Source organism: Sciurus carolinensis, chromosome 9, assembly GCF_902686445.1.
Source record: "Sciurus carolinensis chromosome 9, mSciCar1.2, whole genome shotgun sequence".
Lineage (NCBI taxonomy): Eukaryota > Metazoa > Chordata > Mammalia > Rodentia > Sciuridae > Sciurus > Sciurus carolinensis.
This window is the reverse complement of record NC_062221.1, coordinates 135,772,179-135,792,446: the sequence shown is the minus strand read 5'-3', so window position 1 is coordinate 135,792,446 and position 20,268 is coordinate 135,772,179. Positions and strand designations below refer to the sequence as shown.

Below are 20,268 nucleotides of genomic sequence, written 5' to 3'. Positions count from 1 at the left end.
GGACAAATAAGTCAACTTCATTGTTCTTATGATCTTAATCTTCTTCATATAGCTATTAAAATACTTTGGAAGATTCAGATATTGGAGAAAATAATTTATAGACAGTGCCATCATTTTCAACATTGCTAAAAGCTAGAGGATAACAAACTGCTTTCAGTTTTCCAGGGTTAATTGTGTCCTGAGTCTTGGGTACCCAGACTCACTTAACTCTTCCTCAGGATCACTTTTACTGCTTAAGAAAAATAACATACCCATTTTTACCGTCTTCATACCTAGTCCTAACCATGCTTTAACAATGTATTCTTCTGTTTTTTTTTTTTTTTTTTTTTTTTTTTTTTTTTTTTTTTTTTTTTTTTTTTAGTGAGGTTTTGATATAGTTTTACTTTCTGCTTCCTTTTTCCTTAGCTTTTACCTCAAATCACCTACATTCCTGTACTAACTGTGTGAATACCTCTAGTGCTGATACCTAGAAAGACTTATCCATGCATTCTGCCAAATGAGGCCATACATATTGTTTCTGGATTACTAGCTTAATTTACATACACATTTAAATGGAAGGAGAAGCACTTTGACAATTCTAAATTAGGATTTTAAGATGACAAGTTTTTTTCCACAGAGGATTGGGTCAAAATCTGGTATTGTTCTTTTTGAAATTAGGTACACAAAGTTTGGGAGCTGTTTCTATTTAATGTGTAGTGTGAAACTTTGATACCAGTAACTAGATGTACATACTATTAATGTGATTTTTTTTTTTTTTCTTTAGGAATCAAGACTGTACAAATATCTCAGAACTGTCTAACACATCTGAAAATGATGAGCAAAATGCTGAGGATTTGGTATGAAGTTCTTTAATTTTATAATGGTTTTATTAATTTCAAATGATAATTTAAAAATGAGTGAAGTAGAATGTTAGTTACTAATTGTGATTTTTCCTGTATTCCAATACACTATGAAAATAGGGCATTTAATTTTAATTATCTAGAAGATCGGTTGGTATAATTTTGTTAGCCAGTGAGTAATATCAGTCAAAATACATGTAAATTGAGTCATTTTAGGTGTATATTTCTCTTTGCAAATTTTAGCTAGTGAAAGGTATGTTGTAAAAAATACCTTGGAAGTCTTTTTCAATAAGACCATTATTCGAGTATTGATTTTAATCATAATTAAAAATTAGTGGCCATGCTCGAGTGCCTGGACACCATTTCCTCAAGATGATGGGAAAGTAATTATGGGGACAAATAGCAACTCTGTATGTACTTTGACTTCATAGATATTTCAGTTTCGGAGTGGAGTTGCAGGAAGGATGCTCTTTTTTTTTTTTTTTTTTTGTCGGTGCTGGGGATCAAACCCAAGGCCTTGTGCTTGCGAGACACACGCTCTACCAACTGAGCTATATCCCCAGCCCAGGAAGGATGTTCTTTAATGATAATGTTAATTTCTACACGAACTCTCATTATGGTTTACTGTAACATAAGAATAAAAATGGGCCTACTAATAAGTGATTTAGGGAACAAGAAAACTCAAAACAAAATGCAGGAACTGTAAGAAGCTGTGTGTTTCTGGGTTTTATAGGTAGAGATTAAAAAAACGCAAGGGTGAAACTGCCTTGTCCATTTTGTGGTTAGGAAATGCACAGTGACTTTTTATAGCAGTGTTTTATTTGTATTTCATTAGAATCAAAACACTTAAGGGTGCTTTGATTTTGTTCCTAGGATGATAGTGATCTTCCTAAAACGTCTTCTGGACGAAGGAGAGTAAGTTACTCTGCGTGATTGACTTTTGTGGTTTGTTTGTTCTTTACTTTAAAATTGAATTTTCACCTTCAGATTTTAGGTTTTGTCTTTGAAAAGTTAGATTGATACAGAAATTGAATGTTTTGAGAAATGGGAAAAGTCACTGAACATCAGTTAGGAAATCTTAAATTTAAGAGCTGTGATTTGAACTGTTCTCAGAATGAGATAAGGATAGTCAAAGACACGGAGGATGCTAGAGCGAAGACAAAAACTGGGACATGTCTGTGTTCATGGGTACTGCCTAACTGGCATAGAGTTTGAATGTGGGCGTGAGTAACTTGACTGGATGCCCATTAGTTAGTAACAGATAAGGGCGATACTGAAACCAAAGGGTTTCATTTAAATTTAAAGCAGGGAATCGATTGCATAGCCCTAAATGGATGAATAGAATTTGAAGGTTAATAAGATAGGCATTAAAGGAGATGAGTTAGTTCATTTTGAGACTATAGCATGAAGCATAGGAACCTAGACACTTCTCAAAATTTTGATGTGACAGGTTAACTAAAAGTAACAGTCATTCATAAAAAATGATTAAAACATCTTAACCCACATCATTTAAAATTTCAAGTGCTCCTTAAATTGAAGCATCTTAAAATCAAATGTTATTTTGTTTTATAGTATGTTTGCTCCAAATAATTTTGAGATGTGAGACCTGTCAGTCTCTTCTGATTTGTCATTTTCATATAGTTTATAATTTCTCAATTGACTCCCAGATGTTTAGTAGCTAGTATTTTTTTAGTATTTTTTGCTTTTAAAATTTTATTATTGCTATTACTGAGGATTTAGCCTAGGGGCACTCTACCACTGCGCTACATCCCCAGCTCTTTCTATTTTTTTATTTTGAGACAGAGTCTTGCTAAATTGCTGAGACTGGCCTTGAACTTGGGATCTTCTTGCCTGAGCCTCCCAAGTCTCTGAGATCACAGGTGTGCATCTCTCTGCACCACAATTCTTGTGTACAATACAGAAAATAGTAAACAGCTCAGTTGGATTTTTATCACAGTCATATACCATAGTGTGATTATTATTTTCCTCAGACTAAAAAAAAAAATTCAATATCATAAAATGTATTTTTAGGCCCATGGTTGGAAAGTAAGGAGCAACACAGCTGCCAGTTATGTTGAAAGCAACTGGAAGAAACAGTGTAAGGAACTAGTGAACTTAATTTTTCAGTGTGAAGATTCTGAACCATTTAGACAACCTGTTGATTTGGTTGAGTATCCAGTAAGTTTCCATTTTTGAATGTTTGGGTTTTCTTGTTTTGGGGGAAAGGAGGTTTGGGTAGGGTATTTAAATTAAACCTTAAAGAGTAAGATGTCTAGGCTTCATGTTAACATTTTCTCTTACCACTAAGTTAGCTGTAGTAGTAGAGATACTCTTGTTACTCACTGAAGGATTTAGACTTAGTTAACCAGTATTATATAGTAACAGGAGATCCTTACATGGTTGTGTGTTATCTAAGAGTCACAGAAACCCCAGGAAAACTTGGGTAAAATTTCACTCCATGCATGGAGGATAGATGACCTAAAAAAAATAATAAAAGATTAAAACAACTGATTTACTGTAGAAAGCTTGGAAATTACAGAAGAGTGTAAAGTAGGACATAAAACCATCCCTTGACCCACTAGCAAGAAACATTTATGTTTTGATCTATTTCTATCTTGTCTTTGTGTTTGGACCTTTTAAAAAACATTAATAAAATTCTTAAGATCCTTCTAACATTCCCTCCCTCTTCATCATTTTGAATATTGTAGATATCTAATCCACTTTTCATTTTTAAAAGCAGAAAGTGCATCTGTGAACTTACTATTTTTAAAACCTAGGACTACCGAGATATTATAGATACTCCAATGGATTTTGGAACAGTAAGGGAAACTCTAGAAGCTGGAAATTATGACAGCCCTTTGGAATTTTGCAAAGACATCCGATTGATATTTAGCAATGCAAAAGCATATACACCAAACAAAAGATCAAAGGTAAATTTTAATGGGGTATTTTATAAAAATCATGCATGATCTGTGTTTCCCACTTGTTGGTAGAGGTTGGAGCATTACAGTAAGTGAATAGAGTAGGAATACTGTGAGGAACAGGACTGCTGCTGCTGCTGCCCAGAGCTTCAGTCTCCGCCCTTCTAACAGCTGCTGTTGGTCATAATTTCCTAAAGTTTACTGACCAGATGAAGACTGGCGAGAAGAAGATACCAGGAGAAAGTGAACAAACGTGTAGAATGAGAACAGTCTGCTTTGTCACTTTGTATAATCATCTAGAGCTTTTCAACATCCTTAGTCTATTACAGGTGATAAAAAGAAAACACCAAGTGGAGACTGGGACTACTTGCAATACTATGATTTTCAATCTAGAGAAGTGACATCTGTGCCATCTCATTATTTAAGAACATAGCACATTCCTCCATTCTTGTTAAATGTTGGATAATTTTTCAGTTCTTGGTGAGGTTTAATAAATATCAAAAGTTGACATATTCTCAGTAAATTTTCACAAATATCCACTTTTGCAGCCAATGTGCTATATAATAAAAAAATACTACAAAACAAAGCTTAAACACTTGTTTGATAATTTATTAAGTATTCCTGTGACTACAATCAGTGATAATCACTGGTAATGAACTGTTTTTTCCTTAACTCCACTTTGCCCTCATTACTTAACATCAGACTCTCTTTATTACTGCATCTAGTCTCAATTTGAGAACTTTGTTGTAGTTGATATCCATTTACTTGTTGGATCAACTTAAATATGCAAGTCTTATCTTTTTTTCAGGCTTGGGTTTTTGTCATATTCGTTGTATGTGGGACTATTCCTTTCCAGGAAGAAAAAAAACTTCATCCTTTTTCCTTTTTAAAGGAATGCATATTATAAAGTGTATAGTTTGGGAGTTTTTTGGTATATTAATCAAATTTTCAATATTGTGGTTAAATATTTATTGATAGTTTGACATTTTAATCATTTTTAGTCTACAGCTCAGTGGCATTAGTTACAGTCACAGTATTTCTAAAATGTTTTCATCACCTGAAGCAGAAATTCTGTCACCAGTCCTCTTCCTCCCCTTGGAATCCTCTGGTCTATGTTTTGTTTCTGTGGATTTAACTACTTTATTTCACCATGTAATTATAGCCACGCATTAGTGTGTTCCTTGCAACCTAATCTTGCAGCAGAAACAATTCAGTCATAAATGATTTGTAAGTAAAACTTGGTACAATGTTTTTTTAAGGTTCACATAAAGGTTGCACCCCACTTTTTTGTGGAAAAAGTTGGCATGAAAACTGTGATCATGTGGTGAAATGTGGTTGTCAAAATGGTCATATAAACCTCATTTCTTGTATCATATTTGTCCTTTTGCATCCAGCTAATTTCACTTACTATAATGTCTTAAAGACTTGTAGCATGTATTGAAACTTTATTCCTTTTTGTGGCCAAATAAAATTTAATTGTATGAGAATAACACATTTTATTTGTTCTTTCATCTATTAATGGGCAATTGGGCTCTTTCTGCTTTTTGGCCACTTTGAATAATGCCACAGTGAATTTGAAAGACAAATATCTGTTTTGAGTACCTGCTTTCAGTTCGCTTGAGTGTATATGTAAGAGTAACCTTAATAGGTTACAGGATGATTCTGTGACCTGTCAGTAACCACTAGACTGCCTTCCATAATGGCATTAGCACTTGTCTGTTCTGATTTTTCCAAATCCTTACCAACGCTTACTATTTAGGGAGTTCTTCTACCCCCCAATAGGCAGTTTCTTGGGTGTGCAAAGTGTAATCTGATTGTAGTTTTGATTTTCATATGATTTATTAAGTTAAAAAGTGCACCCAGGATTTGTTTTGTGAATAAGATGCAGATGCAGAATGATTGTCCTGAAGATGTTTATACTCTGAGATGCCTACAAACAGGAGGTGTGGCACACCATGCAGGATCTTGGAGGGAAGACCAGGGCTGTTCAGGAGGTAGGAGAGTCCTTGATGGGGAAGCAGAGTAGGGCAGGGCAGGGCAGATCAGACAGTTTAGAAATGACTAGTTGTAATCATTTCAGCAGGATTTGGAGCTTCAGAGATGATCTCTAATTTTTTGATAGCTGACTTTGAGGTGATTTAAGACAGGAGTAACAAAATTGACTTTAAAAAAAAATTTGTAGTTGTTGATGGACAAAATGCTTTATTTGTTTGTTTTTATGTAGTGCTAAGGATTGAACCTAGTGCTTCATACATGTTAGGCAAGCACTCTGCCACTGAGCTACAGCCCCAGCCCAACATATTGACTTCTTATGTGAAAGTTTGATAGAGGAAGGTGATGGTTGGGGGGCAAGGGTATGGGCTCTAATATGTATCAGGCAATATACTTGCAGAGGGATCATTTGTTCTCTCTAGAAATTATTTGGCTCTGGGAGGCAGGTAGTATCATTGTCCTAAGTGCCAGAGAATTAACAATCCAGAACATGAGAAAGTGTGTAATCAGTAAGCTAATAGTGTTCAGCATCTCTTCTCATTCTTATTGACTGTGTGTCATTGTTTGAGAACTGTCTATTCAAGTCCTTGCTCATGTTTAAATTGGATCATCCTTTTGATACATGATTTCCAAACCTTTTCTTCTATTTTGTAGGTTGTCTTTTCACTTAGTTTGATGTCTTTTGATTCACAAAAATTTTCATTTTCGGTGAAGTATAATTTTTCTTTATTTTCAAAATGTTTTTGCTTTCATATCTTAAGAAATCATTGCCAAATACAACACCCTAAAGATTTGTCCTGTGTGTTCTTAGAGTTTTACGTATCTTGGATTCTAGATCCTAGAGAGTTGCTTGATTTAAAACTTTATTATCTGAGAAGTATATGTTTGATATTTCCTGTTTCTTTTAGATGTCATGGAAGGAGCAAATTGGAAACATAAACCATTATCTATACTTAGTGATATTACAGATACTTTTAATAATTATATTTAAAGAAAAATACTTAAAAATAGTTTATAATTCTAGTTTTGCTTTTATATCCTTGCAGATTTATAGTATGACCTTGAGGCTGTCAGCCTTGTTTGAAGAAAAAATGAAGAAAATCTCTTCTGATTTTAAAATTGGTCAAAAGTTCAATGAAAAACTTAGACGAAGCCAGAGGTTCAAGCAAAGACAAAATGCTAATGGTGTCGTTCAAGCTAACAAAAGTATCAGGTGAATTAGTTATAGCAAACTTTGTATGCAGTTTATTTATTTTTTTTAATTAATTAATTTATTGGTACCAAGGATTGAACCCAGGGTCTCTTAACCACAGAGACACATCCCCAGCCTCCCCACCCCCCTTTAAAATTATTATTATTATAGGCATGTGTCACTCTGCCTGGCTGCAGGTGATTTTTAAGAGTTGTGATATTTCTTTGACTTTGCTAAAAATTTTTAATTTTTTAGAGTACTGTATATTCAGAAAAGACATAGATTTTTATAACTTGAAAGCATTTCTGTGAGTATTCAGTTGTCACACTGATTTGTAATTGGGTAAATTTTTAAGCATTTAATGAAAATGACAGATGTAAAAAAAATTTTATCAAGTGTTTAAAGTATGTCTTTTGCATAAGAAATGACTTTTTTTTTTTTTTTTTTGGGTGCTGGGAATCGAACCCATGGCCTTGTGCTTGCAAGGCAAGCACTTTACCGACTGAGCTATGTCCCCAGCAAGAAATGGCTTTTTAATATGAAGTGACTACTTATGGCCTTTGAGCATTGGATTGTGTAAGAGAAAATGTTATTGGATATATTGCACCTCATTATTGGGGAGGATTAGTTGTAAAGGAATGAAATGGGCGTGTTTTTCTTTTGTCGGTAATTTTATATTCTAGGTTATTGGACTACAGTGCCTGCATTAGGATCAAATTTCAGGTACTTTAGGGTGTTGCAGTATGAAAGTTGAGTCGTGCAGTGTTCAGTTTGCTTCCTTCCATTTTTTGAATGCAGTATATCCTCGATGGGATTTCTTTGAGAATTATACTGTACATCTCAATTCAGAATGTCCTATTTCAAATTAATACTGTTTTTTAATCCCGGTACTTAAAGTATCTTTGCTGTAGTACAGCTCCCATCCATCCTCCCTCCTTTGTGCTATTGTGGGCATATAGATGACATTTTTACGCCATGTTTTATGCAGTTTTCTCTTTAGTCAAGAATAAAAAATCATTTATACTGCCTTTTGTATTTACCTATGTCATTACCCTTCCCACATATGAAAATGTAGATCTAAGAACTTCCTTTAAAAATTTCTTAAGGTAGGTGTCCTAGCAGTGAATTATCTCGGCCTTGGCATATCTGGCAGTGTCTTCATTTTACCTTCATTATTGAAGAAAAGTTTTGATGCATATAGAATTCTTGACATTTTACTGTAAGCATTTCGAATGTTTCATTTTAATGCCTGCTGGCCTCTGTTGTTTCTGAAAAAGAAGTTAGGTAATAATCTTACTGAGGTTTTTCCTTCCTGTTCATATTGAAGTGTTTTTCTCTTGTCATTTTCAGTATTTTCTCCTTTTTCTTTTTGGCTTTGTTATTTATTTAATATGATAGCAGAATGTATTTTGACATATTGTGTCAGTATTTTCTCTTTGTCCTTTTCTTTCAGCTGACCATGATAGTGTAGGTTTGGATGTCTTTGAATATGTCCTACTTGGAATTTCTCCAGCTCTGTGAATGTATTTTTTTTTTTTTCCAGCCAATATTTCTTTTTCCTTTTTGGTACTGGAGATTGAACTCTCAGGCGTCCTTTACCACTGAGCTACATCTCCAGCCCTTTTAATTTATTTTGAGACGGTGTTACTAAATTGCTCATGTTGACTTCAGACTTGACATCCTCCTGTCTTAGCTTCCCAGGTTGGTGGGATTACAGGCGTGTGTCACAGCTCTAATCAGTATTGCTTTAAGTAGTTTTTTCTGCCTCTTTCTTTTTGCTCTTTTTGGGAGTCCCATTACACACATGTTGGTATCCCACAGGTCTCCAAGACTCTCTTCACCATGTGGGCGCCCCCCCCCCCCCCCACCCCCCAACGTCTTCGGACTGGATAATATGTAGTTACGTGTCTTCAAGTTCACTGATTGCTTCTGCCAGCTCTGAATGTTTATTTCATTTATTTATTATACTTTTCAACTCTGGGATTTCTGTTTGTTTTTTTTTTTTTTTTTTTGTTATCTCTAATTTGTGTTTGATGAGTCGTTACAATTTACTTCTGTAAACATGATTTAGTTCTTTGAATTTTTTTTTTTTTTTTTTTTTCTGTGCTGGGTATTGAACCCAGGGCGTTATGCGTGCCAGGCAGGCACTCCACCAACTGAGCTATATTCCCAGCCCCTTGAATATTTTTATAGTAATTGATTTAAATGTTAGTACTTGTGAATGGGCTGCCATTTCCTGTTTATTTGTATGTCTCACTTTTTTGTTAAACGGGGCATATCAAACGAGGTGATATGGCAGTTCTGGAAAACTGTGTTTTACTGTTGCTAAGAAATTATAGTGGTGATGGTTTTGTTCAGTGACTTCCTGGACTTGTCCTGTACAGTCTGTCCTCCCTGGAGGGCACAGTTGCTGAAGTTGTTGCCTGCCTCTACTCTCCCCATTGTAACTGCCACCACCCACCCTTCTTTGAAAGACTTGACTTTTCAAGTTTGCCTTCTTAGATGTCTTCCTTGGGTCAGTGAGCTTAGCTTAGTGGTCAGAAAATTTTCCATAAATATTCTGAGGTCCACGTGCATGATAGGGCCAACCTCACAGGTCAGCCAAGGTAGCCTTGGCTTTCACTTTCTGCTTCTGTTTTTCCAGACTCCAGGATTTCGAGAGCAGCCAACCTGAGTAAATAAACTGGGCTTATTGCATATGTGTGCATTCTTCTGGATCCTATTGGGGAATGAGGAAACTTTTCACAGACTCTTCTGGCATCTCATTCCCTAGCCCTTCTTTTCATTTTTACTTTTTTGCAGTGGCAGCTGTTCTTCAATCTCCGTTTTGCACTTGGTTGAATTCTTGCTGGCTTCGACAGCGTCGCAGCCTGAGGCAGAGTGCTGTGGTCCCTGCTGCCTTGCCGTAGGCCTGAGTGTTTTCAGTGCTCTCAGGCACAGGGCTTTTCTGTGGAGATGCCAGATCAGGCGTGGGCCTCCCTCACTGGTCCTCAGCCCTCATGCCCGGAGAATTGGGGTGTATGTGTGTGTGTGTCTTTTTGTTGGGGAGCGCTGCCCCAAGTTGGTGCTGTAGATCCCTGTGCTCTAATCTTAAGTTCAGAAGTTTTCATGAGTAAGTGCTTTGTTTTATGCCTTTGTTTAATTTCCGGAGCTCTGAATTGGTTGTTTTGATAATTCAACCCCTTTTTTTTTTTTTTTTTTTTTTTTGCGGTGTTGGGGATTTGAACCCAGGGCCTTGCACTTGCGAGGCAAGCACTCTACCAACTGAGCTATCTCCCCAGCCCCCTGATAATTTAGCCATTTAAAAAAAATTTTATTTTGTGAGAAGTGTTAAATATTCAAATCACACTAAAATGCCTTTCCATAAGGAAATACAGTGTTTTAGATACAGGGAATTCTAATTAAATTGCCATGGTTAGCAAAAATATAGACACTGCTTCCTGCAGCCATTGCCTCTAATGGGCTAATGAACACAAATTGAAACACATGTGAACCTTGCTTGGTTTTGAGATAGTGAAGGGATTTTCCTCATAAACGTATTCTTATAATAAGTTATATAAACCTAAACATAAAACCAATTTTGAGATGACATTCACCATTTTTGTGAAATATTAAACATTACTTACTAAGTCCAACCATAACTTTAAAAAGGGAAAACATTTATAGAACTTTATGAACTGGGATTATAATCAAAATATATATTTAACTATAAGTCAATTTTACTTAAATCAGGACTATCCAATAGAAATATTCTGTCAGTCATTCATGATCTGAATTCTGGTATATTACATCAATTAAATTATGGTGCACATAAAAAAGCCACAAGACATTTCTGTTTGGTAATAAGGCAGTGGCCACACCTCATTAGTAGCTATTTTAAGGCATGCTATTAGGTCTGGCCTTTTTCCCTTCTTAATGCCAGTGAAGATCATTTTTTGTGACAGGGATGTCCTTTTTGGGATTCTCCAAATACTCCATCAGCATATCCTCTCCCCAGGTTCTGCCTTTGTTCTTGTTGGCATCTGTGTAAGAGAGTCCAGCAGCCTGACCTGTCTTCTGCCCAAACACTCCCTGGAGATTCAGCCTAGTCTTGTGCTTGCAGTGCTGAGCATACTTCTAAACAAAACTCTTCTTGCCTTTCTCAAATTGCCCAATTTTAATTTCTTCTTTTTCATTATGCAGTGAAGGTTCCTGCTCAGAAGCTGGATGTCCTGCTCTCATCCTTTTTTTTTTTTTTTTTTTTTTTTTTTTTTTTTGGTGGTTTTGGGGTTTGAATCCCGGGCCTCGAGCATGCACGAGCAGGCATGCATTCTACTCTGTACCTCTCTATAACTGAGCTATACCCCAGCCCAGTTTTTGCTTTTTGAGTGAGATGATTTGGTGATATACATCCTTGGTTCTCCATGTGTAAAGTTACAGAGCACATTAGGACACATAAGCATACCCATTAGGTCAGCGACTCAGTTCTCGTTCAGCTAATTTGCAACTTGTAGTTTATATACACACATTCTATGTGGAGTACTGTGTAAATCTTCACTCACCTGTTTTTTTTTTTTTTTTAACTTTTCATTTTGAAATTCAGAATTACAGAAAAATGGCAAGAATAATTCAAAGAGCTTCTATATATTCTTAGACTCACCAGTTGTTCACATTATGCCACATTTGCTTTATTTTTGGTTTAATACAATTATGCTTTGCTTAACTGTAGGATCCATTGTGAGAAACGCATCATCGGATGATTTTTGTCATTTTACAGTGTGCTTACACAGACTAAGATGGTCGTGACATCACTTAGGTAATACGGGATCACCATTGTATATGTGACCCATCATTGACTGAAGTGTCATTGTGCAGTGCTGTATTTTCTTTATTATGTATGTGTATTTTTTCTTTTGAATCATTAAAAAATACTTTTTAACATATTCCTTTACCTGTCAGTACTTGCTGTGTATTTGCTAAGAATGACATTCAAGTTATAACCCAAATACTTTGTCTTTCTACTGTTGATTCAGTAATGTCGTTAGGGTAGCCACCTCTCTCTCCCATCCCACTCCAGGTCCAATCCAAGAGCACACATCACATTTAGGTGCTGTATCTGTTCAGTGTCTTTTAGTCTGGAATATTGTTTTCAGTCATTTCTTTATTTTCTTGATAGGTATTTGTGAAGAGTCATCCATTTATAAAGTGAATCTCAATTTGGATTTGACTGTTTTTGTACATAGTTTATATATATATATATATATGTTTTATTGAAAAAGCATGTTCTGATTATACTAAAGAAAGGTATAATAGTTCAGAAGGATGTAAGATCAAAAAGGGAAAGCAAGCTTTGACTCTTGTATTACCACTGTACCTCAGATATTTTGTTAAAAATCTTTAGTTGGGCATGGTGGCACTCACGTGTGACTTTGGGAGACTGAGGCAGTAGGATTGCATGTTTGAGGCCAGCCTCAGCAATTTAGCAAGGCCCTCAGCAAGATTGCCCTGTCTCACAGTAAAAAATAAAAGAGGGCGAGGCATAGCTCAGTGGTTAAACATCCCTGTGTTCAATCCTCAATACCAAACAACAAAACACAGGTTTATAATATGTCTTTATTATCATAGAAACATTGCTTTAAAGAAATGTGATTATAAGTTCACCTGTTTATTTAGATTCTTCCTTAAAATACTTTTATTTGAAAGAAAATAAGACTGTTTGAATGTGAATATTACCCAACTTTGAAACTTGTCTTAAACTTCACTTTTCCCCATAATCCATGGCTCAGGAGGCAACCTTGGTGAACAGGTGCTTAGGTTGCAAACAGTCTGGTCTTGGAAATAAAAACCTGTCTTGGTTTGATCTTTTAAAACAATTTCCCATCTATTTGTATTTTGTTAGCTTCTGCTCTTTCTTTATACTGTCCTTAGAACATGTAATAAGACTAGAGAGAAGGTTTTGTCTTGCTTTTAGGCTTTATATTCATAGTTATAGCCAGGCGCAATGGTGCACCCCTGTAATTCCAGAGTTTTGGGAGGCTGAGACAGGAGGAACTCAATTTAGCAAGACCCTGTTTCAAAATGAAAAATAAAAAGGGCTGGGGAAGTAACTTAGTGGGAGAGTGCCCCTGGGTTCAATCCCTAATCCTGCCAAAAATATAAACCAGAATTTATAGTATAAATGAATGCCTGTTGTTGCTATGTAAATATTGGTTCGTGTTATTATTTTATCCAGAGAACCTAAGGTATTCATTATATAACTATTACTTGGATTATTTGTTCACAGTTACTCATTTGAATACAACTTGTCAGAATTAGAGTAAGAAAATACTAATAATAATTCGTGACAGAATAAGATGTTAGTAGTAAATATTTTAATATTTTGATCATAAAATTATTCTCAGATTAAGAAATAATATACTATTATTTAGATATTTTTTGAACAGTTTCCTTTTTGATTTATTAGTATTGCTTCTTCTGTTTATATCTTTCACCAGAAATGTCAAGCAGAAGCAGTTAAAATCTCAGACAAAAGTAATTCCCGAGTTGGTAGGTTCTGCTCAGTCTACCTCAAGTAGGGCAGCTTACTCTGCGGCTCACAAGGCAAGTGCTGGTGTCTCTTCTGGTCTCACTTCAGGAGACTCTTCAGATTCAGCAGAATCATCGAAAAGAATGAGAAGAAGTAGACCTGTATCTCTAAGAAACAATTCTGTGCTATCGGGTAAGATGCAGAACATCATGTTGTTCAACTGCTGAGCACCTAGTGTAACATTGCCAGTTACTCTGGGTTTAGAGGAAAAAGTAATAAAAGCATGACCTTGAAACTGAAGGTACTTAACAGTTTAGTAGTCAAAACAGAAGTAATAAATGGAACAATTAGAATTTTTTTTTTTTTTTTTTTTTTTTTTTTTACTTTAGTTGTAGGAGGGCACAATACCTTTATTTTTTTAGAAATTTTTATGTGGTGCTAAGGATCATACCCAGGGCCTTACGCAGGCAAGGTGAGTGCTCCACCACTGAGCCACAACCCCAGCCCACAATTAGAATTTTTGATGAGAACTGTGCTTTGCAAATGGTGCAGCAACATTTTATGCAAATTTGAATCCTCCAAATTTTAAATATTGCAGTATAAATATTCACACTTCGTGTTCAAAATTTGACTTTACCACTGAGCCACATCTCCATCCCTTTTTGTTTTATTTAGAGACAGGGTCACACTAAGTTGCTGAGGCTAGCTTTGAACTCATGATCCTCCTGCCTCAGCCTCCCAAGCTGCTGGGATTACAGGTGTGACCCACCACACCCAGCCCCCAACTTGACATTTCTGTATCTTTAATTTAAAAAATAGTGTTAATAGTCATGTAGTTTCAAAGCTGACCTAGTAAATTCTAACCTTTATGCCATTGCCACTTGGTAGCAGTAACTGTAGCTGATGCCTGTGATTTAATAGCATTGTGTAAAGACAAACTCAGTCAAGGGTCAGATGTTTTCTCATATATGGGAACTAAAGAGAAAAAGGAAAAAGGTGTATGTGTGGGAATCTCATGAAAATCAAAGGGAGACCAATAGATGAGGAAAAGGAAAGGGGAAATACTGGGGAATGATATTTGCCAAATTGTATTGTTGTGTGCATGTATGAATGTGTAACAACAAATCCCACCTTTATACAATTATTATAATGTGCCAATTAAAAAATACAGGGGAAAAAGAACAGTGTGCGAATGAGACTGTGGTGTTCATGTACTTGTGTACTGTGGTGAGTGATTTTGGTGACTTATGATACTATTATAATTTAGTGCCTTCTGCATATCTTATATCATCCAGTATTTCATTAAGTGGTATTGATGGTATTGAAAAAATACAGCTACAGATGAAATTTTGGAATGGAATTGTGCTGGGGTAAAATGCTATGGATTAATCAATTTGGCAGTGATATTCAGGGAGAAGGTCAGGTAAACAAGCTGATGTATATACCATGTTGGCTCTACACAGTATCTTAAGGAATACATTTAGAATATAGTGTCCAATCAGAGTGTGCTGGGTTAACTGAGAATGGGACCAAGAATAAGGGAATACTTTTCAATCAGGGATCAATTAGGAGGAAAGCATCAAGGGAAAAGAGGAGGCAGTTGGAGCATATGAACAGACTACCTTTTGGGAAATGGAAGAAAGTAGAATTAAATACTGGGATTCATGCACATTCTAGAGACTGCCAGTCCGTACTTCATTGGGTCCCTTGTGAGTGAGGAGTCGCCTGATGAATTGTTTCAGGAAGATAACCAGTTTGGAGAAGGCAAGGGTCTGGACATAGGGAGGCAGGTGGTTTGTTGGTGGAGATGAGGAGAAACATTTGAGGTGGGCAAACAGCAGTTTCACAATTTAGTGTCTGATATCCTTCTGATACTCACTTTCTTCTCTGAAATAGAGTTGGGCTGACTGTGGACCAAAATACTGTTTTTTTAACTATGCTAATTGATGAAATTTTTATTTCATCAAAGAAATGAGTGGCAGAAGGAACAGGAAATTAGGAGTTCCTGTCTTGTGCTCACACTGGTGTGTGTACTTAATGAAGTAGACTGGTGGTGAGAATTGCCCATGCTGTTTAAGTTAGTTCTTTATCTTGACCTATACCTTGTGGCTAGCATGTAAAAACCAACTTTTTGGATCTGAGTTCATGTATGGTGCAGGCATGTTGTCAGGAAGGGTCGTTAGAACTTAAAATGATATTTTCTGAAATGAATTGGTTATACTAATGTACTAATTGAGTTTTTAAATTAAAGTTTGTAAATAGTGTTTCTGAAGAAATTTCTCAGTCTAGTACAAAAATAGTTTTATCTCTTTGAAATACAAACATAAACTTGATTTGGATACTGATTTTTAAGAACTATTTCAAAGAAAACCTTTTTAAAAAAATTTTTTTAGTTGTAGATGAACACAATACCTTTATTTTACTTATTTTTATGTGGTGTTGAGGATCAAACCCAGTGCCTCACATGTGCTAGGTAAGTGCTCCACTATTGAGCCACAACTCCAGCCCCTCAAAGAAAAGCTTTTGTTATCAAAATTGTATTAGGGTCTCTTTGAAATGTTCTTAAAATATATTCTGAGACTATTTTTAGTAAGTTAGGGAATAATGGCTTGCTTATGTGTGTACAGATAAAGAGAATATATGTAATTAATTATTTATACTTTATATTTCTTAGAAAGTGAAATGGAATATTCTTTAGCTACCTCTTCATCCTCTTCAGCTTCAAATAGTTCAGAGGAAAGCAAAGAGAGTTCAAGAGCTCATGAATCCTCCTTGCGTAGCGGACTGTCCAGAGGCAGCAATCTCAGGGTGACCAGAAATAGAGCTGCTCGAAGAAAATCTGGTAAGAGATTTAAGCAGATTTGCATAGTGGTTGCATTATTGATTTAATGAATCTACCTGTGAAATGTTCATTGGACTTTTGGAATTCAGAAAGATCAATTTTGGCACTAAAAAACAAGGAAAATCACGGAAATAATAGTCACTTAAAATGTTCAAATACGAAATCCTTTCTAATTTTATTGTTTTATTTCTAGGTCCTGTTTATTTAGAAAATGGATGTGGCAGAAAAGCCACTCGAAAGAGAGTTTATTTGAGTGATTCTGATAACAATTCATTAGAGACCAGTGAAATTCTAAAAGCCAGAGCTGGAAATAACCGAAAAGTCCTACGGAAGTGTGCTGCTGTGGCTGCCAATAAGATAAAGCTAATGAGTGATGTAGAAGAAAATTCTAGTTCTGAAAGCATGTGCTCTGGTCGGAAGCTGCCTCACCGCAATGCTTCTGCTGTAGCTAGAAAAAAGTTACTACATAATTCTGATGATGATCAGAGCCTCAAGTCAGAAATTGAGGAGGAGGAGCTAAAAGATCAAGGTCAGTCATTACCAGCGTCCAGTTCTCATGCTGCCAAGAATACTGTCAATGATTCTGAAAATGGAGATTCAGAGTCAGAAAGTGATTTGCGGGTAGCCCGGAAAAATTGGCACACTAATGGTTATAAGTCCCATATTCCAGCAACTTCTAAAACAAAATTTCTTAAAATAGAGTCTTCTGAGGAAGATTCTAAAAGTCATGATTCAGATGATGGACATAGAACTGCTGGCCCTTCAATATCTGGGCAGAAACTTCAGGCAGAGAGCATCTCAGAAGAAGCAGACTCTGAACCAGGAAACAATGCATTTCGCAAGAATGCGAATTTCTTTAAGAAAGCAAAGATCTTAAGTGATTCTGAAGACTCAGAATCTGAAGAAAAAGATAGAGAAGATGGCAGATGTCACAAAATGGAAATGAGTCCAGTTTCAGGAAACTTGAAGTGTGAATCTCTTGCTGTGCCTCAGTGTTTGTCTGATCATGTATCTGAAACTGATTTAGATTCTGATGATGACCAAACAGAGGGAAAGCCAAACACTGTCACAAATGGTAATTGAGAATGTTTGTTTTGGTTTACTGATTTATTAGTCTTCTTTCCCTGTTGCGCACCTTGCTTATTTTTCCTCTTGAAACCTCTCTGTGCTGTTTCTGCCTACCCCATGCATTCTGTTCATCTTTATAGTCTTTATGCATTTGCATAACAGTTTGTTGCATACCTGTTACGATATCACCATTTCTGTTGCTGATGAGATATTTTGGAGAAGACCTTGAGAATAGTAGGAGCTATCCTGTGTATAATCCATGGTAGGGACCGCCTCAGAGGAGGAAGAAAAGGGGTAGGACTGGTTGAACTGTAAATAGTAATGATAGTAGCTAAGAAAACAGTTACTAGATTTTCCTAAGAACTTCTCAATATTAAACTAAAAAATGTTTAGTACTAACATCTTCTATTAGGTAGGTTCTATTATCATTGTTCATTTTATGGATAATAACTGGTAGTAGTGAAATAACTGCTGAATAAAGATCATACCTGTAGAAAATGGGGATTGATAAAGTAAAAAAGCAGAAGACAGCTAAAGCTAAGATTAAGGTAGTATGATTGAAACTTGTACAGTGGTAACAAGAGTTAGTCTAGGACTGGGGCTATAGCTCAATTGGTAGAATGCTTGCCTTGCAAGCACAAGACCCTGGGTTCAACACCCAGTACTGCAAAGGAAAAAAAAAAAAAAGAGCCTGTATTCACGTTAATACTGCAAGTTCAAGGGCATGGGCTATGCTGTGCTTGTGAATGGGCTGAGCCTGAAAAAGTCACTTTAAAGTATTAAGATGTATGGGGCCATCCCTTTCACTGACATCCCCACATCCAAGTTATTAAGAATTCTGGATTTGTTTCAAACACTGAACACTTAATTCCTTTAGAATTGTTTACTCTTACTAAAGATGAAACAAATACTCTTTAATTTTTAGATTCTGCACCACAAGACAATGGGCAAAGCAGAAAAGTTTCCAGAAAAAGGGTCTGCTCCAGTGACTCGGAGAACAACTCAAAGGTGATTAAGAAGTCCTCCAAAGCCAGAACAGGTTCCCTAAGGATTACACGGAGCAGTATGTCTACGACTGCCAGTACGCTCAGGCTCAGGAGTGATGCAGAAGACGTCTGTTCAGGAAGTGTGTGCACCAGAAGCAAACGGGGAAGGAAACAGCCTCCCCGTCCAGCTTGTACCACAGCTAGGAAGGTACCGAGTGACTGTGAGGAAGAGGTACCCTGTGAAGTGCCAAATGAGCAGTATGCTTGTGGCGGTGAGCCACCTGAGCCTGACACAGAAGGGAGTGCAGGAAGTTGTAGTCGGTCTTTAAATGGGGACTCGGACTCTGAAGGTATTTGGAATTCAGAGCACAGCAGACATATCAACAATCACAACACAAGCGTACCTTCTAAGACAAAGAATTCCTCTGTAGGGTCTTCGGAAGGGGATTCAAAAAACCACGTTCCAGGGAGTGAGATTAGTAGAAACTTTTCTTCTGAGTCAACTTTTGCACAAAAAATGACCACAGAAAATAACTTTGAAGAGGAATTGAATTATGGGCTACGCAGGTGGAATGGCAGAAGACTCAGAACATATGGAAAGGCACCTTTCAGTAAGACAAAAGTGATTCATGATTCACATGCAACAGCAGAGACAGAAATAAAAAGAAAGAGACTGCATCCTGAATCGGAAAATGTGAAAACCGCTGAAGCAACTGGGAGTACAAAATGTGGACCTGACACCAGTCCCAAATCCTCAGATTTGGGATCTGTAACTGAATCAGATGTTGACTGTACTGGTAATACAAAAACCAAAAAGAGGAAAACGAAAGGAAAAGCAAAAGTAGTTAGAAAAGGTAAAGCTTTTACAACTAATGTATCTAAAACTGTGAGACGGCAAAGACAAAGCAAACGCCCTAGGTTAAATGTGGATGATAATGACTGGGAGGATTTGGACTATGCAAAATCTAAAAGAGTTCTTCGACGTTCAAAAATAAAAACGAGGAATCAGGGTAGAAGGACCGTGAGATACCATGATGGGGATGATGATAAAAGCTTAGAAAATGTGTTAGAGTTCAATGATCGCACCTTATGACCTTGAGGGAGAACCAGTTCATTTAAGGAGGAAATGGACTGGAATCGATGGTGAAAGCTGGCTGTTGAAATTATTTTTTTCTTACAATTCAGGGAATATATTTATATTTTTCTATGAAAAGTTATGAATGTGACTCAATCATGACTGTTATTTTCGTTTGCACTTGCTGGTCTTTGTAGCAGCATTCAGCACAGGTGCCAAGATATGCTTCATTCTGGGGGCAGATCTACTTTGACAGTATTTGACTACATATAGCAAGAGTCTGAAAGACGTTGAACACTAGACATCCTGGTCACCAAACCCGATGAGCATTACTTTCATGGTAGCAAGTGTCATGCAGTTAGATTCTGAAATTTGTCCAGAGGTGGTAGTTTCTATCCCATCCTATAGAACAATTTCACATGACCTATGTTTACAAATTCTTCATAATTATTATGTGCATACTGACGTTATAATCATGGAAAGTATAACCATGATTAGTAGGCAAGGTACCTACCACTTTCCCCCTCCCCGCTTTCTCTGGCTACTTGAGTAGAATGCATTATACCAGATTTGGTCCTTTTCATTGAAATGGTTTCCAGTTTTCTTTTTAAATGCTATTCTTTTTTTTTTTTTTTTTTTTCTTTTTAAGGAAAGCATAATCACTTTTATAAACTTGAACTTATAAAGTGCTGGTAAATTATTTTTTAATGTTTTGAGTGCATATTTTAAACCTCTAAGGCCAGAGCATAGTTGATGTATTTTTTTTTTTTTAATTGTGCACTAACAAAATTTATATAATTTGTCTTCTGTCCCAGATCTGTTGGTTTCCATTGTAAGGGATTTAACCA

At 36.2% G+C, this 20,268-nt stretch overlaps 1 protein-coding gene across 3 annotated transcripts in view; it reads left to right on the top strand.

Annotated features, from left to right (window-relative positions):
- Positions 1 to 20,268, top strand: part of Brwd1 (bromodomain and WD repeat domain containing 1) — a 119,816-nt gene that overhangs the window by 87,865 nt on the left and 11,683 nt on the right. For 2 of the 3 annotated variants that reach the window (XM_047563871.1, XM_047563870.1), the window contains exons 33-41: positions 764 to 836; positions 1,713 to 1,754; positions 2,871 to 3,017; positions 3,617 to 3,769; positions 6,799 to 6,965; positions 13,418 to 13,641; positions 16,124 to 16,291; positions 16,485 to 17,366; positions 18,285 to 19,199. In XM_047563871.1, the coding sequence (XP_047419827.1) occupies positions 764 to 836; positions 1,713 to 1,754; positions 2,871 to 3,017; positions 3,617 to 3,769; positions 6,799 to 6,965; positions 13,418 to 13,641; positions 16,124 to 16,291; positions 16,485 to 17,366; positions 18,285 to 19,199 (2,771 nt within the window). The remainder of the gene's footprint in view (positions 1 to 763; positions 837 to 1,712; positions 1,755 to 2,870; positions 3,018 to 3,616; positions 3,770 to 6,798; positions 6,966 to 13,417; positions 13,642 to 16,123; positions 16,292 to 16,484; positions 17,367 to 18,284; positions 19,200 to 20,268) is intronic. The other variant, XM_047563872.1, reaches the window with a different exon arrangement.